We start from the raw sequence: 26,761 nt of genomic DNA, 5'->3' as shown, positions 1-26,761 counted from the left end.
GAATTCCAGGCCAGTATGGGGCATATACTGATACACCCTCATCCCCCGTTTTCTTAAAGGGCTGTAAGGCATAGGGAGGAAGTTTTTTGTTTCCTTGGAGCTCCACAGGGTTGGTGTTAGAAGACTTCTCTAGATATAAAGTTGGTAGTTGGTGTCTCCTATCCCAGTGTTTGCTGAAAAAAGAAAAAAAGTCAAAGGTATAAACAAGGTTTTGGAAAAGGAGATAACTAGGTAGTCACAGAAGCTTTGGGCTGAAGGAAGAACTTTTACAGCCACAGTCGTGGTTTATTACTAGACCTTGTCTCTTTCTGGCTTGTATATCCTTAGCCTGTGTATTCAAGAGATTGTTAGAATAAAGGTAGTCTAGCATCACCAACATTCAATGCTGGAGGTCTCCACTGCATACTGTGAATTAGTATAGCCAACAACTTCCCTCCACATCACCTCCTTTTCTAATTGGGATTGAAGAGTAGCTCACACCTGAAATAGTTATTATACATGTTACTGTACTTCCTTTGCCTATAACCCCATTATTTCCATGGCAAAATGAAATGCTATCAAATCAGGTGGTTTCTTTCCCATTCCCCTACAAGTTAAGTAACATCTGAGCTTAATCAAATTGGAAGACATGCTAGAGAGGTGGCTCAGAGGTTAAGAGCACTTGCTGCACTGTTCTTGCAGAGGACCTCGGTTCAGTTCTCAGGACCCACATGACAATTGTTTTATAACTCCAGTTCCAGGGATCTAGCACCCTCTAGTGGCCTCCACAGTGGTATACACACACAGAGGCAAAATATTTAAGACACATAGTATATAGGTGAAAGGGGTTTTTGTTTGTGTTGTTTTTTTGAGACAGGTTCTCACTATGTCACCCTTGGCTGGCCTAAATCTTCCTAGATAGATCTGGTTGGCCTCAAAACTCAAAGAGATCTGCCTGCCTCTGCTGTGGGGTTAAGAGCATGTGCCACACCTGGCAAAAATAAATCTTCAAAGCCCAGTAAAATTGGCCCATTAGGAAAGTGAAGAAGCTACAGGTTCAAGGCAGAACACTAAGATGTAAAAACACATTGTTGATCTTTAGTCAATAGAAATCACCATAATCACATCCAGTGGATGTTAAGCACTGGTCAACACGAAAAGAAACCTATCAAGTACTGAATTACTGATGGGCCAAGGAGAAGGAAGGTAGTGTTCCATATGGAACAATGAGGTGGATATTTCCTAACATAGCCAGGGTGGGTAACTCATTTTAGGATAGGTCACTCTTTTATTGGGTTAGTAGTCTTCACTCAACACATCCATCTTTCTAAGGTACCTTGACTCCTCTCTCCACCCCCTTAAGTCTTTGGTGATGTCTGAGGAGAGAAAGCTTAAGCTCCTCAACATGTGACCACTTGAAGAAAGACTGGGACTAGGGATGGTACTACAGGGGGAAGGGGCGAGGGAGATGAAGGACCCGCCCCCCCAGCGGAAATTGCAATTCCCCTCCCGACCGCAGGAGGCACTGCAGGACCCGGGGAGGTTGGGGCGGAGCACTGTGAGGGGCTGAGAGCTGCTGCCCAGCTCCGGAGCGCTGGGGGCGCTGTGCGCAGCCCTGGCTGTGCCTCCGCTCCCGGCCACGGGGGGCGCTGCGCGGCGCCGGTGGTTGGTGGTAGCTGTTGGGGGGGTGGGGGGGAGCGGCGGCCGCGGGTGGTGCGGAGGGAGGCCTTGCGGGTGGATCGGGCGCTTGGCGGCGGAGGAGGTGGGAGGCGGCGGGCGGGAGCGCGGGTCCGTCCGGCCCTGGCGATGGCGGACGCGGCGGCCTCCCCGGTGGGCAAGCGGCTGTTGCTTCTGTTCGCGGACCCTACGGCCTCAGCTTCGGCCTCGGCCCCCACGGCGGCGGCGGTGGTGAGCGGAGATCCTGGGCCTGCGCTGCGCACTCGGGCCTGGAGGGCCGGCACGGTGCGGGCCATGAGCGGGGCGGTGCCCCAGGACCTAGCGGTGAGTGGCGGCCGAGGCGGGCACGCGAGGCCGGGGCTGCGGGGCCTGTGGGCGGCCTCCCCGGGGGCCTTTGTGAGGGGGTGGCGAGGCGGGGGTGACCCAGTTCCGCGCCCCCGGCTCTCCTGAGCGCCCCCCGCCGGCACCTCGGCGCCCGGGCATTCTGGCTCTGGACGGCGTGGCTTCCGCGTCGGGGTGCGCGCCCCAGTTTCTCCTGGGGGGCAGCCGGGGTGCGAAGAGCTGCTGCTGCTGCTTCTAGCCGGCAGGCCCCGCCTCCTGGCGACCCTGCTCCGCGCACCCCCCCTCCCTACACGCCCTTGGAGCAGGCTCTCGAACCCTGGGTTCTCGGGTCCCGCAAAATTCGTCTAGAAGACGCGGACTTGTGGTCCCCAGGTCGTCTCGGGGGACTCGCTCCGAGTTCCCCTCCTTCTGGAGCCCTCAGTGGGGCCGGAATGTGGGCAGTTGCGGGAGGCACAGGGGCTGCAATTAAAGCTACTCGGGGCTTTTTTTTTTTTTTTTTTTTTAAATCTGGCACTTACTTCCTCCTTGTTGGAGCTGTGCTCGGCCTGACGGTCCCCAGAAAGGCCAGTTCTGTGGTCTGATTTCGAACGCCCTTTTCTTTGGTGCTTCGAGGTAACAGGAGCTGCAGTTTTAGCTTTTTTTCTAAGTTTGAGGTCTGTGCTAGCCGAAAGGAGCTGCTGAGTGGTGCTTTTGGCTTCGAACTTGGCTACTCCCCTAACTAACCTTGAGAGGTTTTGCTTTGAAACTTTGTATGAGGGTTTGGCGCTTGCCTCGGTATATTTTATGGTGAAAGTTGTTCCGTAAAAAGTTAACTAGCATTCGAGATCCTGAGTTTTTTGTTGTTGTTAATGTGGCGGCAAAAATGCTACCTTCGAGTTTTGTCGAGACTCTTAAGTTCCTCATTTTGATAGCGGCTCTAGCTTCTCTGGTGAAATAAAGCTATGAAAAATGGGATTATCTACTGATCAGTAAACAGAAAGTGAATATTCTTGATGAACTTGATTCGATAGACATTCACTAAATAGAAAGGTATTTTGTGAGATTTAGGATTAATGTAGTTGAGTGCTGCTGGTTTCTGTGGACTGTTTCTCTCTGATAAGCAATTTTTGGGGTGTTTGTTTTGTGACTTGTTCCCTGGATCAAGTTTACCTCTCTTGCTTCAATTGACTTGCTTGGATCATTCTCCGGGGTGTGTAATGAAGGCTTGTTAAGGGTATTTATGAAGCTTTAATGAAGTGAATTTTTTAAAAGATGCCACAAATAGAAGGGAGTTAGAGTGTAGTAAGTAAGATGGAGTTTGACTCTAAATTACTCTACCGGTTCAGATCGAGGCAGTTTCTTTCAAATTCACTAATTCACTCTTGGAAGCAAAGCTTTCTTCAGATCCACCCTTATGTGCATTCTCTGACCTGAGGCATTGTCATTCCAGGCTTCTAGATTGGAAGCTACTTCCCAATTCTTTGAATAGTTGTTTCCATCTTTCCACCATCAGATGAATCGAGCTAATGAGCTGTGCTCCTGAAATGGCTACCCATCGGCTTTGGTGATGTTGGTCTCCCTGAGGGCAGAGGTTTTTGAAGTTCACTGTGTGTTGGACACGTACTAGGGTTAAATTCTCAATAAGTTTACCTCTTGGGCAGTAGGAAGTGGGTTTTCCCTAACCAATTAAAAACTTGCAGTGGTTCTTGGAAAAAAGCAGATTGTTGTTACAACTGTGTTGAGATCTTGTATGATGCAATGTGACTATAGTAGCAAAGGTAACTTTGGGTTGGGTACATTTGTACTTGCCCTGTACTTTTATCCAGGCACATATATAAGAAAAGTCACAACAAAAGTCTGGTTTAAACCTTTAAGGTTTCTTAAAGCCATCTTGCAGAACTGTTGTGAGGTCTTCTTAATGACCGTGACTAGTGAGGGATCTGAATTTGCCGGCTTGTTTTCCTTTTTCATTGACGAGAATGCCTTGGACTCTGGGCATGTGGACCTTTCCAATTTGCACCACACTTTGTAGTAAACACAACTGTCTTCCAATCAAAAGTGTTCTTCCTGTACTCAAGGGTGGAGTTTGTCAGCTGGTGGCCTGTGATTGGGCAGATTTTCTTTCAGTTATGTTTAAGAGGTTTTCGGGCGTGCTTAGTTTTGAGTAATGCATAGCAGGGCGCCCCCTGTGAAGGATGAGTAATTGAGGGTCGGATGAATGAGCTTCTGAAGTGATTGAAAACACATTGCTCAATTTTAGGCTCCATTAATACCCTCTTTCTAAATACTTGTTGACCCAGAAATATTTAAGAGTATACTATACTAGTGATACAGTTAATGAACCTGTTTTTTTAATTTCATTACTAATGTCATATGCTGCCTTAAGAAATGATGTGAAAAAAATGAAAATCAATGCTTCATTTTTGGGAATTTTGTTCATGAGGGTCTTAAGAGTGAGTATCTTCACCAGTGAACTTCTCTTTGACAAGCAACTACTGATATTTTAAGCCAAATACAAACCCAGTTTTCCCCAAAAGTATGTGTTTTGTGTTTTTTCCAATTATGTTGCAAGATTATTGAATTTTTGCATTTATCTTATTTCCTAATCTAGTTGTAGACTTTGAGTTCCTAAGTATTGGTCCATGTAAGTACCAGAATCTTTTAGAGTATTACATATATAGGGGCGATAGACACACAGACAAAAATACCATGGATTGTTCTTTTTGTTATAATAGTAGAACTGTTTATAGACTCTCAGAGTTATAGACCTGAGAGCAGGATATTTTGATCCTGCCAGCTTCAACTTACCAAGGAAGTATATGATTTTTTTCCAATAAAAAAATAACTTCTACTTACAAAAAAAAATGAGGAGAAAGTTAGGGTTGGAATAATCAGAGGTGTTTGTCTAGCATGCACAAGGCCAGTTCTCGATGCAGAGACTGAGGCTGGTGCTGGGGTGGATGCACACCTGCAGAATTCTTCTCTACAATACATTTAAACAAACTCTAGCTTACTATACAGTATCTCCCACCAGCTCTAAAAACAAACAAAAGCCTAGTTTATTATCTGTGAATGAGTGTCTTTCCCTGCGTACACACACACACACACACACATATATATATATATATATGTATATATAGCATTGCATGCCTGATGCCTGAGGTCAGAAGAGGGTGTGTGATCCTCTGGAACTGGAGTTACAGACAGCTGTGGGCCACCATGTAGCTATTGGGAACAAAACCTGGTTTCTCTGTAATAGCAACCAGTGGTCCTAAGCATTAAGCCATCTCTCCAGCCCTGCTTTCTTTAGTTGAACATTATATATACCATGAACAGTGTGTGTGTGTGTGTGTGTGTGTGTGTGTGTGTGTGTGTGTGTGTGTGTGTGTATATATATATATATATATATATATATATATATATAACTTCCCAATTCTCATCAACCCTCCGGGGAACTTACACATGCTAGGCAAGTACTGCACCACTGAGTAACACTCCCAAATCTTCATCATTTTTTATAACTACTTCATACTTCATAAAATGGGTGTGCCATTATTTAGTAATTTATTTTTATTTCTCTTGGTGGAATCCACTTTATTAAATTTTTTTGTCTTTGTTTTTTTCTGGGGGAATAGTGAATAAACTAATCTGTCTTTTGTATTTTCTTGTTTTTGAGTTTTGTGATCCAGGTTTCTTTTGTGATTTTAGGCATCCAAGAGTGAGACTGTCAGGTTGAGTGTGTGTACTTCTATTTCATTAAATACCACATGGGTGTTTCCCAGTCACCAACAGTGATGGAGGTCTTCTTTTCTTCTCTGTTAAAGACGTGGTTAGTCTTTGGCTGTTCCCAGTCTAGGCAGTGAGAAACAGTATCTGACATTTTCATGACTGCTGGTCTCTTTCTGGATAGATTTCCTCTTCTTGTTTCCATCCTGTTTATGCGTCTTTCCCTGACATGACAAATGAGCTGGGTTTTTCTCCATTCTGAGTTCTTTATATTGTTATTAACCCTTCTAGTATATTGGTTAGTTTGGTTTTTTGGGTTTTGTTTGTTTGTTTCTGAGACAGGTTTCTCTCTGTAACCCTGGCTTTTCTGGAACTTACTCTGTATGCAGAGATCCACTGTTTCTGCCTCCTTAGTTTATACTGGGATTAAAGGCTTGTACCACCACCTGGCTTCTTCTCTCTCCCTTTCTCCTTCCCCCAACCCAGTCAGTCAGTCTCTCCCTGTCTGTCTGTCCCTCGCTCCTTTTCTCCCTCCCTCCATCCGTCTCTCTCTTTCTCAATGGCTTCTAAGTTTACTTGCTTGGAAAGGACTTTCTAAGTCTTAAGATTTTATAATTATTCTTAATATTTTCATTTTAATCTTTTTCTCCTATTTTTTTTTTTTGAGACCTTCCCAGTATGTATGTATCCCCTGGTGTGCTTGGAACTCAATATGTAGACCAGGCTGATGAACTTAAGTGCTAATTAGTATTGAAGGCATTCTCCAGTACTCACTGCTTCGTTTAATCTTTGGATCTACCATTCACCTGATATTTTTTTTTCACTGGATATAAAATAGACAATCTGACCTACCCTTTCTTTTTTCCTCCTAACTAATCAGTTGTGGCATCACTAGTTCTATCAGCTAAAGCCTTTGTCGTTGCTGCAGTGCGGTAGGACTGAACTGTGCTGAACGCATGGCATTGGGTATCTGCCGTCACAACCATCCCAGCACCAAGAGTTGCAGGAAGGACTACAGTGTATCTGCCTTAATGTTTTAACTAGAATGGCTCTAAAAATAATCTCTCTTGTGATTTGAGATATATAATAACTGTAGTATGTTCTGGCTAGTACCAGGTGATTCCTATCTGGAAGTCGCCTATGAGGAATGGAAGTGTATCTATCTTCCCCACCCCCCAATTCTTTTTTTCATGCAGGGTCGCACTATAGATCCCTGGCCTGGAACTTGATAGGTAGACCAGCTGGTCTTGAACTCAGAGATCCACCTTGCCTCAGCCTTTTAAATGTTGGGAATACAGGTGTGGCCATCACACCTAGTTTAGAGAGTTTTAGATGAACTGGGCCTGGAGACGCCTGCCCCTGACCCCGAGCGTTTTGGAGTGTAACTGTTTAAGGGCAGCGAAGTTCTTCTCATTTAATAAGAACATGAACTCTTTAATTGGATCCCTCTAAGAACACCTGTCATCTGTTTTGTTTTGTTTGTTTGTTTTTGTTTTGTTTTGTTTTGTTTTGTTTCCTGAGACAGGGTTTCTCTGTGTAGCCCTGGCTGTCCTGGAACTCACTCTGTAGACCAGGCTGGCCTCGAACTCAGAAATCCGCCTGCCTCTGCCTTCCAAGTGCTAGGATTAAATGTGTGCGCCACCACCGCCCAGCTTAACACCTGTCATCTTAACTCCAGATCTACTTTGTTGTTATTGTTGGACAAGGTTTCAGTATGAAACTTAATTGTGTAGACCAGGCTAGAGCTCACAGAGATTCACCTGCCACAAGTTCTGGGATTAAAGGAAAACACCACCACTCTTGTCTTCTGCTCATTTTATTTATTTGTTTGTTTGCTTAAAGGTTTATTTATGAGTACCCTGTATCTGTCATCAGACACAACAGAAGAGGGCATCAGATCTTATTACAGATGGTTGTGAGCCATGTGGTTGCTGGGAATTGAAATCAGGACCTCTGGAAGAGCAGTCAGTGTCCTTAAATGCTGATCCATCTCTCCAGCCCCCTTGTTTTTTTTTTTTTTTTTTTTTTTAATTTCTTTTGCCTGATGTAGTGTAGTGGTGAATTGCTATAAACCCAGGGCTGAGGAGCGAGAATTCCAGGCCAGTTGGAGTTAGTAAGGATCTTGCCGTGTAGCCCAGGGTATCCTGGAATTTGAGAAGCCCTTTCCCTAACTTCTCAAGTGCTGAGATGGATATCAGGTGTGCTCTGCCACGCCCTCTCTGCACTGTTTTAGAGGTGTATCCAGCCTGCCCCCATCCCTGCAGTGGCCATCTCACCCTCCTCAGCACGTCACAGCTTCCTTCCTCTGTGCTTGTATGTGTGTGTGTGTGGGGGGGTGTTCTTGAGACAGTTCACTACGTAGTCTTAGCTGGCCTGGAGCTGACCTGCTTCAGCCTACCTATTCCTGGCTAGGTTTTGCTTTTGTTTTTAAAGTCAGAGCCTTGGCCGTCATCCTTGGCCTGGTGTTATACGTGTGTGGTACCACTCCAAGCTAGATATTTCTAGTTTGTTTATCAGGGGTTCATGTCACTAACTCCTCATCTGCCGACCACTTTCTGTACTTGTATGTTCTGCTAGCTGTCCTGCTGGTTTAGTTTTCCCTTCACAAATAGACCCCAAATGGGAGCTAAGAGACCGTTTCTGTTGTTGATTTTAACAGTAGCGTGGGGGTGGGTGCTGTAGGCTTTGCTGCTTTAGGGTCTGAGCACACTTAACTAACACCTGTCGCTCCTCAGTTCCCACTGCCTCTGTTAGCTTGGTGACTTAAACCCTCCTTAAACCCATCATGCCCTCTGCCAAAGTGGCCTTTACTCTTGTTCTCCAAATGGGTAAAAGCTCCCTGATTGTTTAGTAGTAACAAGTGGAGTGGCCTCTTAGTTTTCCAAGAGCATAAGCTCTGTATTTTTAGAGACATGATAGGTAATGGGGCTCTAGGGGACTGACTGACTAACCAAACTCTCTGGAGACTGATTTGAAAATCCATATGCAGGGTTATTAATTTACAGTAGAGAATACACCTATAGAGACGAGGCTCCTCTCATCTGCTCAATAAGAAGGCTCTTTGCCTTGTGAAGAGTTAGATAAGGAAAACTGGGTGTGGCCCAGAGATATTTATAGGCAGCACCCCTCATTCTGTGGTCTTCTCTTGCCCTAGTGCTTCTGTCTTCCAGTGCTTTATTCCTGTTCCCTTTTGAGATAGCCTTGATATGTAGCCCAGGTGAGCCCTGAACGGTCTTCCCACTCCAGCTTCCTGATTGTTGGGATTACAGGTATGCACCTGTATGCCCAGTTTGGGCTTAAATTTTTTTTCTTTCTGGCTCTGACCCTCCCTCCCTCTCTCCTTCCCTTTCTCCTCTCCCTTCTTTTCTTTTGAGACACTGTCTTTGTATGTAGACTTGACTGTCTGAAATTGTATATAACAGGCTGCCTAAAAATCCCAGAAATCCTTCCGGCTCTGCTCCCAAGTGCTAGGATTAAAGGCGTGCCCGGCTTTGTTTTTTGTTTTTGTTTGTTTTTTGGATTTTTTTTTTTTGTTCCTCATGGCTTCCCCAAAAGGGTTATTTCAAGTTCATTCCAGATCTCACTGGTAGTGAGTTCAGTATCTATCTATACATTGACTTCACGTCCAACAGAACTATCTGGGACTAGGGTTGTAGCTCAGTTGGTAGAGTGTCACACAGGTGTGACACACTCCTGTAATCCCAGCACCAGGGAACTAGAGGCTGGAGGAGCAGACATTTAAAGTCATTATTAGCTCTAGATTGAGTTGAAGGCCACCCAGGGCTTCTTGAGACCCTGCCTCAAAAAATAAAAATATTTTTTAAAAGGAGAGGAAATCTTATAAATACATAAATTCTTGGCTTGAATTATGCATATTGTTTCAGATGTTATGGCTTTGTCAGTAATTTAGTATGAACTTTTAATTTTTTACCTTAAAATAACAGCATGCATTATTTGTACAAAATAATGAATTTGTCATGACGTTTCTCTTGTATACAGTTGACTTCAATCATATGCAGACTTTTTTTTTTTTTTTTTTTTTTGAAATAGGATCTCTTTGTAGGTTGGGAAGGAGTGCTCTCTGTACTCCTGCCTCAGCCACCTAAGTGCTGAATTACAGGCATTTCCCAACATGCCAACTTCGGCAAAGAGACGTTTTGAGTAGACTTCTGTGTTTAGAGTATTTAGATCATTGCAGGAGTGGTATCACTAGATTATTTACATGTTTAGAATTTTTAGATACATTTTTATATTTTCTTGTTTTATTTAAGGTAGGGTCTTAACCTAAGCTGACCTGGAACTCCTTATTAAGCCTGAAATTCACAATCCTACTGTAGTCTCAGGAGTGATATACTTAGAGTGTTTACAGGCATATACCACCATGCCCACCACTTCTTTTTTAAAACTCATCTCAATTTATACCATGACCAGTAAGTAATACAAACTTGCTTAGGGAATGAGGGTTAATCCTCAAGGCAATCCTTTGCCCCTTATTGTTCCTGTGTATAGGCAAAGGAAATGAGGCTCGAAGAGGCGAAGGAATATGAACCTGGGGAGCTGGGCACGAGTCCTTACCTCTGATTTCACAGAGTGTTATACATGTTTGAATTTTCATTCAGACTGTCACTGTTACACCTTACATTTAGTATACGGTTAGATGTGTGTGAAAAATATCTCTTACATTCAAAGAAACTATAAAGAGGAAATGATTATTTACTTTAAAATAGCAGCCTGTAGACTTGCTTCATCACCCACTGTAGCTGTCCACATATCCTGCAGTTTTGTAAAATTGTACATAATTCACATTTAGAAGTCAGGAATCTTAGCAATTAATGTTTTATTTCCTTTACCTTCTGACATTCATCATCATATCCTGTTATTCTTATCTCTAAATTCTCAAGTAGACTTTACATTCATATAGTCTTACTGGCTTTTTTCCTCTTACTTCTTTGTAAATGGTATTTCCTATATTTCACTCCCTTAAAAGTTTATCTTTTAAATCTAATCCAAATTAAATTTTCCCTTAAAAAATTGATTACAGGACTGGTGAGATGGCTCAGCGGTTAAGAGCACCGACTGCTCTTCTGGTCATGAGTTCAAATCCTAGGAACCGCATGGTGGCTCACATCCATCTATAATGAGATCTGATACCCTCTTATGGGGTGTCTGAAGACAGCGACAGTGTACTTACATATAATAAATAAATAAATAACCTTTGGGCTGGAGCGAGCAGAGGCCAGAGCAGAGAAGGGAAGGGGGAAAAGTTGGTTAGATAAATAAGTGAATATACTGTTTTTTGTTGTTGTTTTTTTTGAGATGGGGTTTCTCTGTGTAGCCGTGGAACTCACTCTGTAGACCAGGCTGGCCTCAAACTCAGAAATCTGCCTGCCTCTGCCTCCCAAGTGCTGGGATTAAAGGCGTGTGCCACCACTGCCTGGCTGTGAATACACTTATTGAAGAGAAAAAAAAGCATCTGATAAAAGTCATGTTTTATACCCATAAATACTTGTCTTAACTTTAATCAGAGAAACCTTTTTTCAGTGAACAACTGTGAATGTACAATGGCAGCACAAGGTGCTGAGAATAAAGGATGATGTCCATCCCTAAACAAGACATTTATACAATCCCCTCTGAGCTCGGGGAACAGAGTGGGAAAAGTGACAGAAAGAATGTAAGAGCCTTGAAGGCAGGAGAAGGGTTGTGAAGTAACATCGTCCTAGGCAGGACACAGCAAGCCTTTGCAATCCTGAATTCATGAGGCCTGCAGATTCTTGCCCTGGGTCCTCACTGGGAGTCAGGTGTAGATGGGGGAGGGCCTTAGGGCTTATAAGCCATATTCTTTGTTAGCTGTTGGCTACTGAAAGGTTTAGGGAGGGGGGACCTGTTGCTTTCAGTTGTGTATGCACTGGTGACCCCACCAGGTTCCTCCAGATAGTTCCAATCCAGAGGTCACTCAGATGGCCCTGGTTAAAATAAACGGGTCACAAAACCGAAGTCGTGAATCTGAAAACACTGCTAGGGAGGAGTGTAAGGGACAGTTAGGAGGTAAGTCTGGGGAGAGGAATCAGGCTATGGTATACACATGGATGAAATATCAGAACAAATAAGAACAAGTCACAGTAAACGCACTCTGTCCAGTTCTCCTCCTTGTATCTGCCTGCCCTCAAACAATCTATAACTTTCTTTTATCCCCATGTCTTGGAAGTCTTCACAGTAATCTGTTAAATACCACTTTTTAAAACTCAGATTTATTTATTTATTTAGGTTTTTTCGAGAAAGGGTTTCACTGTGTAGTCCGGCTATTTGTAGACCAGGCTAGCCTTGAATTCACAGAGATCCACATGCCTCTGCCTCCCAAGTGCTGGGATTAAAGGCGTGCACCACTCCACCTGGCAAAACTCCTCTATATTATTTATTTCACAGTATTTGTTGTATTTTAGTCATCTAATTATAAGATACATTGTAATTTCATTTTGATTTTTTTGTTTAAACTGAATTTATTTTGCCAGGTAGCATTACCTTTCCGAAGCTTATTTTGTGATTTCTCCCTTGCTGACTTTAAACTAGAAGAATGATAGCTCTGTGAAGTTCTGTAAGCAAGCAGCCCACTCTTGAAATCATCTAGGGCCCATTCTTCGCTGGACAATCAAAACAAAAAGATTAATAAATAGACTAGTGCATCCACCAAAAGACAAAAATAAAAATGAAAAAATGTGTAAAGAAGAATAAAACAGGGCTGGAGAGATGGCTCATCGGTTAAGAGCACTGACTGCTCTTCCAGAGGTCCTAGTTCAATTCCCAGCAACCACATGGTGGCTCACAACCATCTGTAATGAGATCTGATGCCCTCTTCTGGTGTGTCAGAAGACAGCTACAGTGTACTCATATACATTAAATAAATCTTAAAAAAAAAAAAAGAATAAAACATAGGCAGAAATACAGCTGAGTGTGCTGGAGCTTACGCCTATAATACGGAGAAGATAATGTTTAAGGCCAGCCTCAAGTAGTGAGGTTAAGGCCAAGGTTAAGGACAGCTGGGCCACGGGAGACCCTGTCTCAAAACAAAATGCAAATGACACACCAAAGGGTGTAGTTAATTTCAGCGGCTACCAGAGAGTACTAACTTGGTAAAGACATTCAAATGTACATTGGAAGAAACAAGGGGAACTAATCTGGGTATGGTGATGCACACCTTTATTCCCAGCATACAGGAGGTAGGGGCCAGCAGATCTCTTAAAGACTGGCTTGGTCTACAGAGTGAGTTCCATGATAGCCAGGGCTACACTAAAAAACTAAAAAGGGAGAGATAGCTCAGTGGTTAAGAGCCTCTTGGAGGGTTGGAGAGATGGCTCAGTGGTTAAGAGCACTGACTGCTCTTTGAGAGGACCTGAGTTCAATTCCCAGCAACCATATAGTGGCTCATAACCATCCATAAAGGGATCTGATGCCCTCTTCTGGTGTGTCTGAAGCCAGCTACAGTGTATTCATACATATAAAATAAATAAATAAATCTTTAAAAAAAAAAAAAAGCACCTCTTGGAGAGGACCTGAGTCCAGTTCTTATTTCCCACATGAGGTGGCTCACGGTCAAATGTAACTCTTGCTCCAGGGGATCAGATGCCCTCTCTGGCCTCTGTAGGCACCTGCACTCAAGGAATTTGGCATACACACATGTTAGAGAGATAAAATACTTTTTATGATTTTTACTTTATTTTTATTTTATGTTCATTGGTGTCTTCTCTGCATGTATGTATGTGTGAGGGTATCGGATTCTCCTGGAACTGGAGTTACAGACAATGATGAGCTGACACGTGGTTGCTGGGAATTGAACTTAGGTCCCCTGGAAGAGCAACCAGTGTTCTTAACCACTGAGCCATCTCTCCAGCCCCCCTCCCCCAAATCTTTTAAAGAGGAAAAAAACAAAACAAACACAAACAAAAAGTGAGAGCAGTGGTTAAGAGTGCTGAGTACTCTTGTGGAAGACCGGGTTCATTCCCAGCTTCCGTACCAGCTCATTCAGAGCTGGGTAGAAGCCCAGCTCCAGGGGAATCCAGCTGCTTCAGGTCCCTGCACTCACACCCCATCCACCCACCCGTACCCTGCGCTTGCTTTGTTCGGTTTTTGTTTTGTTTTCCAGACAGTTTCTGTGCACAACATCCCTGGCTGTTTTGGAAGCTGATCTGTAGATCAGGCTGGCCTTTTCAAAGAGACCACCCAGCCCTTGCCTTCAACTTCTGGGATTACACTACACCCTACTAGGACACCTACTTTTTAAAAAGTAAAGTCTTAAAATACACCTTTCAATAAGAGAGAGAGAGAATAAAAACCCTGTTTCAAAACAAAACATAAAAAGGAGTGGGGGTTTCTAGAGAGATGGCTCAGTGGTTAAGAGCACTGAGGACCAAGATTCAATTCCCAACAGTCATATTGAGAATCAGCCAAGCCAGGCGGTGGTGGCGCATGCCTTTAATCCCAGCACTTGGGAGGCAGAGGCAGGTGGATTTCTGAGTTTGAGGCCAGGCTGGTCTACAGAGTGAGTTCCAGAACAGCCAGGGCTACACAGAGAAACCCTGTCTCGAAAAAACAAAAACAAAAACAAAAAAAAACTAGGGCAAGCTAGGAGGAAGTCAGAGGCAGGCAGATCTCTGAGGCCAGCTTGGTCTACAAAGTGAGTTTCAGAACAGCAGGGGCTACACAGAGAGACCCCATCTGAAAAAAAAACAAAGATAGGGTAGGTTAGGTTACGTAGGTTAGGTTAGACACATAAAACTGTGGAAGAAATTGCTCAGCAGTAGAGAGCATACACTGCTGTAGGAGAGGATCCAAGCTTGGTCTTCACCACAACTGCCTACAACTCCAGTTCCTCTGTCTTCCTGGTGTGCACCTGCACTCACACATGTGCAGTTAAAAACGAAATATGTCTTAGATAAAAAGAAACTGTCACTTAAAGGAGCTGTCCTTGCCAACTGACTGCATTTTGTTGTTCATTCTTCTGTGCTATGCTTTTGCAGTCCCCTTTCCTCCAGAACAGTGGATCTTTTGTGTTTCTCTGTGATAATACCTGCTAGAAAGTCTTTTGTCAGTGGACAAATGAAGCTTCTCTCTGTGGAGCAGTTGGCATTGTCCTCCTCCCTCATCTTTGAACTAATAATTGTTGCACGAAGCTGTTGTAGTTCCTGGACAGATGCCTTGTCCAGTCTCGCATCACATCATTGGTGTCTACTGCTGCCTTTACACAACTCTAAGGCTTCCCATTCCTCTGTCACCCACTCTCGGATACCTTATTTACTTTGATATTCTTGGACCTGGTAAGTGAGTGAATAAAAGAACAACACTATTCTCTCCTCCCTCTCTCCCCTCCCCCCCCCCCCCCTCTCTTTCTGTTGTTTTTTTTTGTTTGTTTGTTTTTTGTGATTTTTTTTAATCAAATCGTAATTTTTACTTATTCACATGGGTTATAAACACAAAAAGGCAGGATGTGGGGAAGGGGAATGACACTGGAACGTGGGTGTTCAGGGGGAGTACAGATATCTTTCAAAACATGGTATTGGCTGGGTGAAGGTTCAGGGGACAGGTCATTATGACTCTTCCTATGATTCACTTGTCCTTATCTAAGTTGGTATTGTCTGCCAAGGCTACCTATTTACAAGGTCTATGACTACTCAGGCTGGTAAATTTCCACAAAAGCTGCCTGTTTACAATAGCTTATAGCCATCTGTTTCAATGTTTTTCCACAGAGACCCAAGACTTTGGGTTCTCATACATGTATGATGCTGATTTTAGGCCTATGGCTGATTTTAGGCCTTCATTGTGTAAGCAGAGATGTCCCTGACATCTCCTCCCTTCTCTAAGTATAGAAGGGCTGTGGTGATTGTAATCTTGCAAAGGCGGGGATAGAGGCCTGACCTCCAGTAATTGAAGGGGACCTTATAATGGCTCCAGTCCCCCTGTCGTTGTCCAGTGAGGCATGAGGGCCATACTCATCCCAATGTCATTTTTCTGGAGAGGGGATACTTTTGACATCAACCCCTATGTAGTCAGGCTTGTCCCTCAGGGAACCCAGAGAGATATTTTTAACTTTTATTTATATTTCCTTGCAGTGCTTAGCCTCACAGCTTAAGCAAGAATTCAGATCGCCAGTCAGAGGGGATTCTGGGTGGCCCCTCTCTGCTTGGTCTAGGGGCAGAAATCCCCTCTTTTAGGTTGGGTGGAAATGGGTTTTGGGAACACCCTGGATAGAGTAACAACCTCATCTTGAGTCTCGTGGTCCTCCATAGCCAACTTGTGATAATGTATCTGAATAGGTTTTGCTATCAAATTATCTATCTGTTGTTTCACAGAGTTACTCAGCCTATTTAAGGCCCAGGGACCAAAAGAAATAAGCAAAAATAACCCAATTAGTGGTCCCAAGATGGGAGGAAGTAGGGTTGACAACCATGGAGAGGTTGAAAACCAATTCTTGTACCAGCACTCATCTTTCTCTTTCTCTCTGTCTTTTCTCAGGGCCTTCTCTGACCTTTTTCATGCTCTCTTGAACCATCCCTGTCTTGTCTATGTAAAAGCAACATTCTTCTTTAAGGGCTATACACAGTCAAGAGCTGTACACAGTCTTTTCTATTGTAAAAGAGTAAATCAAGTCCAATAAAGTCCTTTGCAATTTTTGGGGGGGTCTCTTCAGACAGCAAAAGGAGGGATTTCTTCAGATTAGTGATCTCTAGCTGTTTGATATTCTTGTCAATAGTATAAGTTCGGAGGCCGCATCTAGATTAGAACTTCTAACAGCAGATATCACGGGTGATTCATTTTTACATGAGATACTGCCCGGGTTAGAGCTCTTGGGAGGCCCTCTTCCTCTGGGTTTTGTGAGGTTGGGTACAGAGCTGCCGCCTGGAATCTGCTCTGTGCTCAGGCCCAGACCAGAAGTCGTTTTTTTGTGATTTCAAGACAGGGTTTCTCTGTGTAGCCCTGGCTGTCCTGGAACTCACTCTGTAGACTAGGGTGACCACAAACTCAGAGATCCACCTGCCTCTGCCTCCTAAGTACTGGGATTAAGGGTATGCACCACCGCCACCACCAGGCTACAATTTTATCAGTTATTGTAAAATTGCTTCTCAGAGACTGCCAAAAATCCAAACTGATAATTACATGACAGATGTGAAGTCAAATTACTACTAATCAGAACTGAAGTATTTTTTAAATTTTATTTATTTTATTTGTTTGTTTTGAGAGATGTCTCAGTATGTATATCAGGCTAGCTAGTGTGGAACTTGCTACCTAGAGCAGGCTGGAATCCAATTTAGAGATCCACCTGTTTCTGCCTGCTAAATGCTTATTAAAGGCATATACTCAACTTTTTTTTTTTAAACTTTTTAACATTTCATTTATTTGTATATGGGGTAAGATTTGCACATATGCCAAAATGCCTATTTGGAGGTCAGAGGGCAGTTTGTTGGAATTGACTCTCACCTTGTACAGAGTGTGCTCCTGAGGATCAAACTTGGGTGCCAGATTTAGTGCCAAGTGTCCTTTACCCACTGAGCCCCTCACCATCCCTTACTGTTGGTGATTTTGAGTTTATAAATTCTGATTGAAGGTCACTAAGGAGAACGTAAACTATCATTGATTCTTTGTCTTTGGATCTTTCCTTGTTGGTTTGGGTTTTCATTGTTTTGTTTTTGGAGGATGAGCTTTGTATATCAAGCTAGTCTCAAACCTACCTGCCTCTGCCTGAAAAGTGCTAGAATCAAGTGCACCACTGGGCCCTGAATTTTTTTTTAAGGCTCATTTTCTTTTTATTTGTATGATTTTACCTTTTTGTATATATATGTACCACGTGTGTCTGTGCTTGAAGAGGCCAGGAGAGGGTACCAAGTCCCTAGAAACTGGAGATGAGAACCAGGTTCTCGATAAGAGTTTCTTTTCCTTCCTTTCTTCCTTTCTTCCTTCCTTCCTTCCTTCCTTCCTTCCTTCTCCTTTCTCTCCTTTCTTTCTTTCTTCCCTCCTTCCTTCCTTTCTTTTTCTTATTTTTAAAAAAGATTTATTTATTTATTTTATGTATATGAGTACACCATAGCTATCTTCTGACACACCAGAAGAGGACATTGGATTCCATTACAGATGGTTGTAAGCTACCATGTGGTTGCTGGGAATTGAACTCAGAACTTCTGGAAGACTAGGAGAGCAGTCAATGCTCTTAACTGCTGAGCCGTCTCTCCAGCCCTGTAAGAGTTTCTTACCCACTTTTCATCATCTTTCCAGCTCTCGTCTTTGTTAGTTTATGATCCCCTTTCCTGCCTGTGTGCATAAAGCTGATTGGACCCTTTTACTACATAAAGCCAGGTGTGGTGACACATGCAGATAATCCTAACAGAAGTCAGTGTGGGATACATGAGACTGTGTCTCAAAAAAAGGAAACATTTGGAGGCTGGAGAGATGCCTCAGCTTCAGGAGCACCGACTACTGTTCCAGAGATCCAGAGTTCCATCACAACCATCTGTAATGGGATCTGATGCCCTCTTCTGGTGTGTCTGAAGACAGCAACAGTATATTCACATAAAACAAAACCTTTTTTTTTTTTAAAGGAAGCATTGGAGCAGTTAGGTGGCTCAGCTGATAAATACACTTGCTACCCAGCCTGATGATCTGAGTTCCGTCTCCTGTGATCCACATTGTAGGAGAGAAGTGATTTCTACAAGTTGCCCTCCATGTGTAAACACTTGTACATACACACAAAATAAGTTAAATGAATGTAATAAACGTTACAGTGAAATGTCCTATTAGGTAATAACACTTGGTACCAAGCCTGAGCTCAATCCTAGAACCCACATAGTAGAAGGAGAAAACTAACTCCATAGGTTTTCCTCTGACCTCCACATGCATGCATCCTGTGGCATACATGCCAAATAAATTTGTTTTAATCTTTTAAGTAAAAGAAAATATCAATAAAAATGACCTTAGAAATAAGTTTATAGAAATTTTCTTAGTCTGAAGCACCTCAGGAAAATTGTTTTTATGTATTACAAAATGTGACATTTGAACTTTAATACTTTTGCAGATATTTGTAGAATTTGATGGCTGTAACTGGAAGCAGCACTCCTGGGTTAAGGTTCATGCTGAAGAAGTACTTGCACTTCTGCTGGAAGGCTCCCTTGTTTGGGCTCCCCGGAAGGACCCTGTCCTTCTCCAGGGCACCCGAGTCCCAGTCACACAGTGGCCAGCCCTGGTAAGTAACTTTTAATTTTATCTTGTTTCTTTTATTGGATAGGTTGTAGACAATATCTCATGTATTCCCGACTGGCTTCCAAATCGCTGTGTAGTCCAGGTTGGCCTTGAATTCATCCTCCTGCCTCTACCTTCCAAGGCTGGATGATAGGTGTGTGCTAACCCAGGTCATACCATGCTGGTGTTTAAACCCACAACTACACATGTTAGGAAGACACTTTCTCACTGAGCCATGGTACCATCTGCAAAAAGATTTTGTTTTTTCTGTTGTTGTTCTATTTTCTTTGTTTTTATGGTGTTGGGTATCAAATCTAGGGCCTCCTGGGACCTTTTTCATACTAGGCAAGTGCTCTACCACTGAGTTAGATCCTGCTACCCAGTGAATGAATCACTTTTATTGGATAGGAATATTTTGAACTTTTTTTCTTATGTGTTCCTATAAATATTTCCCTCATAACTACTCTTCAGAAATTGTGAAATCTACATGTTATGTCCTTAACAGACTTTTATTTCTAAAGTTACCAAAGCAAAAAATCAACAGATCTTTTCTTGTGTTCTGAAGAAAGGCTGTTTTGTTTTGTTATAGACAGGGTTTCTCTGTGTAGCCCTGGCTGTCCTGGAACTCACTCTGTAGACCAAGGTGGTCTTGAATTCAGAGATTCCCCCTGCCTCTGCCTCCCAAGTGCTGAGATTAAAGGCATGCACCATCATAGCTGGCTTATTCCAGTGACTGATAAATCTCACAGAGGTTTCAAAAGCTATAGACCCTCAGACAGAGTTATTAAGTTAACAGACTGGCAAGCCAAGGTTGGGTAAGATTCTGCACAGAGCCTTGCCAACCTAAGACAGAAGTGCATTGCTTTTGATAATGCATATTCCATGACAGGTAAGGAAGACCTTCTTGTCAGAATGACCTAAGAAAGGCTTAGTCTTGTTAATGAAATAAAAAAGGGGAGAGGCAGAAAGCTTTTGGGGCTGCTTGGCAAGAATCTGACATGGGCCAAGGACAAGGAAGTGAGTTGCTTGGCAGGAATATGACATTGGCCAAGGACAAAGAAGTAGGCTTCAGGCAGGAATCTGCCATTAGGCTAGAACAAAGAAGTAATTTCAGGTAAGAATCTAAATCTTAGGTTACAACAAAGAAGTAATCTTAGGCAGGAACCTAAATATTAGGCTAGAACAAAGAAGTAATTTCAGACAGAAATCTAAATTTTTGGCTAGAACAAGGAAATAGGCTTCAGACATAAAAATGACCTTGGGCTGGGATAGGGAAGTAGGCTCAGATACTTTGGTAGTCCTAATAAGCTCTTAGAAACAGTGATCACAGGAGTGTTCACATAATTGGGTTTAATGCCTTGCTTTTTATTTGACTATTTGTGTTTATTGTATTGCTTGTTCCTTGACTATTTGCATCTATTGTATTGCTAGACCCTCAACCTAGAACTGACCTTAATATATGCATGTAATTAAAATGGTATAAAAGCATAAAGAAGGAGCGGGGATGGGATAGGGGGTTTTAGGGAGGGGAAATGGAGAAAGGGGATGACATCTGTATTGTAAATAAATAAAATATCCAATAAAAAAATAAGGAAAAAAAAGCCATAGAGATAAAAGCAACTTGTGTGTTGGGGGCGGGTCTTCATTGACCATCTCCCAAGTGCTAGAATTATAAACATGGATTAGCATACCTTCACTACAACTCTTACTCTGGACTTTTATAGTTTAGCCCTTAGGAAGCCTAGCATGATTAGATCTCTTGTAATAGCGGTTAATTTCTTACTGTCCTTTTTAGACATATGAGCATTAAAGCTAAGTATAGTGACTCAGACCAGTAATCTCAGCGTCTGTGTCTCTGTGGAAGGAGGATGGCTTCAGGTTCCATACTGGCCTGGTCTGTACTGTGAGACCTGCCCAAAGCCAAACAGACCAAAGTTAGGAAATACTGAGCAGCCGGGCGGTGGTGGCGCACGCCTATAATCCCAGCACTTGGGAGGCAGAGGCAGGCGGATCTCTGAGTTCGAGAGTTCGAGGCCAGCCTGGTCTACCAGAGTGAGTTCCAGGACAGCCAGGGCTACACAGAGAAACCCTGTCTCGGAAAAACCAAAACAAAAAAACAAAAAACAAAAAAAACAAAAAAGGAAATACTGAGCAAGCTGTCCTTTTGTTTGCTCCTTGTGGTTATTTGAGGAGCAGAGGTTGTGTTGGAAATGTTCACAGGGACGTGCTCTTTAGCTTCTCTGCTCACTGGGATGCGAAAAGAGTAGTGATAGGTGCTTTCTCTAAAGAGTAATTGAGTTGTTACCTATTTTCATGTCCACATTCTAATCAGTGTCCTGTCATTGTGCTTCACAGACTTTCACCCCCCTAGTAGATAAGCTGGGTTTGGGGTCTCTGGTGCCAGTTGAATACCTTGTGGATCGAGAGCTTCGCTTCATGTCGGATGCGAACGGGCTGCATCTGCTCCAGGTACCCGGCTCTGCTCCATCTAGTCTTGGGCTTATGACATACCTCCTTGCCAACCTCCTTGTTGATTCAAATATGGGATTTTACTATTTTAACATTGCTTTGCTTCCTTTAATAAATTACCCTGTGCAGTTTGAAGTTTTCTGCTTCTTTAAAAAGTATATTCAGTGACTGAAGCATCTTTTCTCTTCTGCATATTCTACATACTCTACAGCCACCCAGGACTTAAAACTACCATAATTCTGAGGGTTTCTTCAGAAAAAGAAAAAAAAAGAAAGGCTTCTGGTGTTCAGCAGTTTAAGGAGTACCTGCTGCTCTCCCAGAGACCTTCAGTTTGGTTCCCACCAATCACATCCTCAGGCTTATACTGCCTGTAGTTCATCAGTAGGGGAGCCAATGTGCTCTTCTGGCTGGCCTCTGAGGATACCTGCATATGTTATACATACAATATGTCCATACACAGTAGAAAAGAGCCTTCTAGAGAGATGGCTTTTGATACAGCTCATGTAGCTGGACCCTAGTGGGGCTTCCATTCACTTTAGTAACAGGTGAGTAGGAAAGAGTGACATCTGGTTCCCACAGCATGAAGTGACTCCAGTTCCAGAGGATCTGATGCTATCTTCTGACCCCTGAGAGCTCTGCATGCTCATGCTTGTAAGGGCTATCTGAAAGTTTAAAATTGTAAAACTTTTGTTCCCTCCCTCCCTCCCTCCCTCCCTCCCTCCCTCCCCCCCTCTCTCTTCTCTCTGTCTCTCTCTCTCTCTCTCTCTCTCTCTCTTTCTCTCTTTTTCCCTTTCTTTCTTTCTTTCTTTCTTTCTTTCTTTCTTTCTTTCTTTCTTTCTTTCTTTCTTTCTTTCTTTCTTTCTTTCTTTCTGTATTTGAGTGCACTGAAGCTGTCTTCAAACACACCAGAAGAGGGCACCAGATCCCACTACAGATGGTTGTGAGCCACCATGAGGTTGCTGGGAATTGAACTTAGGACCTCTGGAAGAGCAGTCAGTGCTCTTGACTGCTGAACCATCTCCCAGCCCCCAATTTTAATCTTACATTGAGAGACCAATATTTCTTAAACTGTGTTCTATGTTTTCTTAATGGTAGTCTCTTTGTTATTCTTTCTCATCAAGAAGAATCCTTACTTTATTCATTTCTATGCTGTCTGTGTGTGTGTGTGTGTGTGTGTGTGTGTGTGTGTATTAAAGAGCTTTTTAGTATAAGTTTTTTCTCATCTAGTTAAGTTTTATTGCCATTCGCATAACATCCAGGTGTTTGCTTTTATCTCTACCAGATGGGGACAGATGTTCAGAACCAGATTCTTTTAGAGCATGCTGCATTAAGAGACACAGTCAATGCTTTGATCAGTGACCAAAAGCTACAAGAGATTTTCAGCAGAGGTAAGAACAAGTAGTCTCTGTCCTAGACTTCAGATGAGGTGGGTAGTCAGCATTGATAGAGAAAATGAATCACCATGCAGCTTTAATTATTTTCTCTGCTCTTCTTCTTTTTTTTTTTTTGAGTCAAGTTTTGATTATTTGTAGTTAGCTATAGTTCTAGAATAAATTGAAAAAAATAGCCTCTTATTCAGACTGTTATGTTCAGGGACCATAGGAATTGTATTCTGACTTTCTACCATTGAATAGAGAATTCAGCTTGTAAAGTTCCCAGTTTTTTACTAGTTAATAGTGCCCACAAACACAGCACCCCAGCTCTTCTTTCTGCATTTCATACCACAAAGTTTTGTTGTGTTTTCTTAAGTATTTATCAAAGAGCCAACCACATACTAAACAAAATGTTAAGTTTCGTTTAAGATAGAGGCTACTGCCTTTAGAAAGAAGTATATTTATACTTACTGTATGCAAATTTTTCAAGAGGTAAAAGCTTGCTAACACCAGCAAAGTGTTTGCATAAAGCAGTCCCTATTACAATAGACCTATTGTACATTAACAACAGGAGAAAGGGGGAGGTATATGCTAGAAGTTGTCAGTGGTAGTTTGTCTGTAGAATATACAACATCCTGGGTCCCATCATCTCAGCATCAATTGAACTTTCCACCCAAAGGATTTGAAACTGAGGTGGCAGGACATTAATGCTCACTTATCATTCCCTGGCCATTTTATCTAATAGCACATTCAGCTTAGTGACCTGCTTTGCTTTGCTTTGCTTTGCTTAGAAGCTTGGGTGGGCATTTCAGTTTTTTTTTGTTGTTGTTGTTTTTGTTTTTTAATATTGAGAAAAAAAATGGACTTGGGATATTCTTTAGAAATAAAAAGTTTATAAAACATATTAAGAAAAATCTGTTTCATTTTTATGCTGAGTATGGAAAACTAGAGTTGCTCCTTTCAGTTCTGCACAGAAAATGCCAAGTTTTTATCTCATGTAGTTATGAAATATAGCTCAGCCCAAAGCATTCAGTTCTAATTGGTCTCTCCTTTAGGTCCCTATAGTGTTCAGGGCCACAGAGTCAAAGTATACCAACCAGAAGGGGAAGAAGTGTGGCTGTGCGGCGTTGTGAGCCGTCAGGACTCAGTTACCCGTCTCATGGAAGTGTCCATAACTGAGGTGAGACTCTTAATCTGTAAGAGGTACAGCCATTGCCTTACTGAAAATGACATAGAGAACGTAACTACCTCAGCATAGAGTCCACAGGAAGACTGGATTCTTCTGCCTGTTCATTGTGAATCAGAGGTAAACATGCAGAAACCCCATTGACTTCCCAGCTTTAGGATAGTGTCTCTGAAAGTACCTTTGTAAGCTGAGTGTGGCTGTGCATGCGTGTGGTCCAGCACTCTGAAAGTGTCAATCCTACCTAATGAGATTAAAGACCACTGCCCAAATTCTTTGGTCAAATTATGCAGGCTTTTTAATTTTTTTGTCAGACAGGGCTCTCTCTCTGAAGTAGGGGGTTAAGAAAATAGCATTGAACATAGGAGAAGTTAGGGTTTATATAGCACTCAAAACTCCAAGGCTTTGAGGTTTCCAAGGATTAGGGAGTTTCCAGAGGAATTTTGGTTATGTAGGACCTTGGCTAAAGATTTCAAAATTACTTGGCAAAGCATCTTATCAGAGTATGTTCAAGATTCAAGTCACCTCTGCAGGATGGGGAGCATGCCAAATTCCAGAAACAGGTTACAACACAGTCAAGCTGGTCCATGAGAAGCTTAGGTAGATGGATTTTTTTTTTTTTTTTTGGTTTTTCGAGACAGGGTTTCTCTGTGTAGCCCTGGCTGTCCTAGAACTCACTCTGTAGACCAGGCTGGCCTCGAACTCAGAAATCCGCCTGCCTCTGCCTCCGAAGTGCTAGGATTAAAGGCGTGCACCACCACTGCCCAGCAGGTAGATGGATCTTAAAGAGAAAAAAGAATTAAATTTATGTATGTGTGTGCACTATGTGCCTACTGTGCCCACAGAAGCCAGCAGAGAGTGGGATTTCCTTGAACTGAAGTTTCAGACAGTTAACGATTTACCATGTGTGTCAGTCCAGGTCCTCTGCTCTAAAAGAGAAACAAAGTCTCTTACCCACAGAGCTGCCCCTTCTGTCCAGTCCCCACTACAGACATTTGTTTTAAATGTCAAGCAGTATACATATGTGTAAAGTGGACAATGAGAACTGTCATTTCCCCAGACCCACAGCTCCCAATATGGTGCCATCAATGCCATGTTTTCTGTTTTCTGCCTAGCAGTTTCTATGTGCATGTCCATGATACATTGTTATTTATATTAGCTGTATAAGTTATACATTAGTGATTGGTATGATATGGCACATAGGCACAATTCATCTTTTGAACATAATTGTATGTTTGTTGTGCTATATATATGTCAGTATAGACACTTAAAACTTGACTCATCCCTTCAAAATACATGTATATTCTAAGTGGATATATCATAATTTAGTCTAAAATTGGGGACTTTTAAATTATGTGCAGTATTTTCACTAACAGCTATGGGCACAGTTAGCACAGTTAAACATTCCTTCACAGATGTTATTTATAAGGATGAACTCCTTATTGTGGGGAGAAAAGACTGCTCAGCTGTAAAGAGCACTCAGTGCTTGAGTTTGGTGCCTGGCACCTGTTGGGTGGCTCATAGCTGTTTGTAGCTCAGTTACAAGGGATCCCACATTCTCTTTTGACCATTTGTACTCATGTACACATACCCACACACAACACTTATGTACACATAATTAAAAATAAGTCTGTTAAAAAATAAGTAAATTCCTTAGTGTGAAATTGCTAGGTCAAAAAAACACAATAAATCTGTACTTACATCACATTGTCCAGTCCCAAAGGTTTTATTTTTTCTTTAATAGTTGAGTACCTCTTTTAATGATTGTTGGCTTAGAGTTATAGAAATTTAAATGAAGGGGCAGTGGTGATGCACGCCTTTAATCCCAGCACTTGGGAGGCAGAGGCAGGCGGGTTTCTGAGTTTGAGGCCAGCCTGGTCTACAGAGTGAGTTCCAGGACAGCCAGGGCTACACAGAGAAACCCTGTCTCGAAAAACAAAAACAAACAAACAAAAAGAAATTTAAATGAATATTTCTAAAAAGATATTCTTAAGTCTTAAACTCAGTTCTTTAATTCATTAACTTAACAAATATTTGTTTGTACTATTGTAGATGTTATTTCCAATACATTGGAAATTGAGAGCACTCTTCTTAGGAAGTTTTCCATCTTGTGAAGAAGTTTTCCATCTTGTAACTACCTATATTGTTAAGGGGCATGTTTAATACTATATCTTATCAAGGTATTAAATATCTTTTTTCTTGTTTTTCATGTGTTCTGCTGTCCTGCTCCCATAGACTGGTGAGATCAAGTCAGTAGACCCCAGACTCATCCATGTTATGCTGATGGATAATTCGACACCACAGAGTGAGGTACAGTGATGGAGTCTAAGTAGATTCATGAGCTTGTAGTAATTACTCTATTATGTGCATTTCTTCAATCTATGTTTTCCATGGGTACCCTTAAGCTGTCCAGCTCTGCTGGTTTTTTTTTTTTCTGTTTACTATATGATTTGTCTAGTTAAGAGAGAACATGTCTTATAAAAGAAACCTAGTTTGAGCAAACCCTTTTAATTAAAGCGATGTCTCTTAATTGTACAAGTCATGGTCTCTTTCTTATATTCTCTCAGGACAAGTTTAATAGATAGTTAAAACTGGAATGAACAATGCTAACAATAGGAAATAAAAGGAAAGCTATGTTTTCCCAACCCCCAATCAGGTCCCATTGGCCTCCAAGGTGGTCTGAAATTCTATATTTTGTAGTAGAATCAAATCAAACAAATGCCCAGTTCAGTACTGCGCACACAGTGGTTTGTTTTATAATTACCATGAACCAGGCCAACTCTTGATTCCTTCAAAAGTATCATAACAAAAAACA

At 42.3% G+C, this 26,761-nt stretch overlaps 1 protein-coding gene across 1 annotated transcript in view; it reads left to right on the top strand.

The window, feature by feature from the left end:
• The first annotated feature begins 1,668 nt into the window (after positions 1-1,668).
• Kdm3b (lysine demethylase 3B) overlaps positions 1,669-26,761 on the top strand; it is a 63,413-nt gene continuing 38,320 nt past the window's right edge. The window contains exons 1-6 of the mRNA XM_028762697.1: positions 1,669-1,980; positions 18,758-18,925; positions 21,277-21,390; positions 22,673-22,778; positions 23,819-23,943; positions 26,182-26,256. Of these exons, the coding sequence (XP_028618530.1) occupies positions 1,786-1,980; positions 18,758-18,925; positions 21,277-21,390; positions 22,673-22,778; positions 23,819-23,943; positions 26,182-26,256 (783 nt within the window). The 5' untranslated portion in view covers positions 1,669-1,785. The remainder of the gene's footprint in view (positions 1,981-18,757; positions 18,926-21,276; positions 21,391-22,672; positions 22,779-23,818; positions 23,944-26,181; positions 26,257-26,761) is intronic.

The sequence above is a fragment of the Grammomys surdaster genome, unplaced genomic scaffold (assembly GCF_004785775.1).
Source record: "Grammomys surdaster isolate TR1022 unplaced genomic scaffold, NIH_TR_1.0 135, whole genome shotgun sequence".
Lineage (NCBI taxonomy): Eukaryota > Metazoa > Chordata > Mammalia > Rodentia > Muridae > Grammomys > Grammomys surdaster.
Note: the sequence above shows the minus strand (reverse complement) of the source record. Positions and strands in the feature narration are given on the sequence as shown.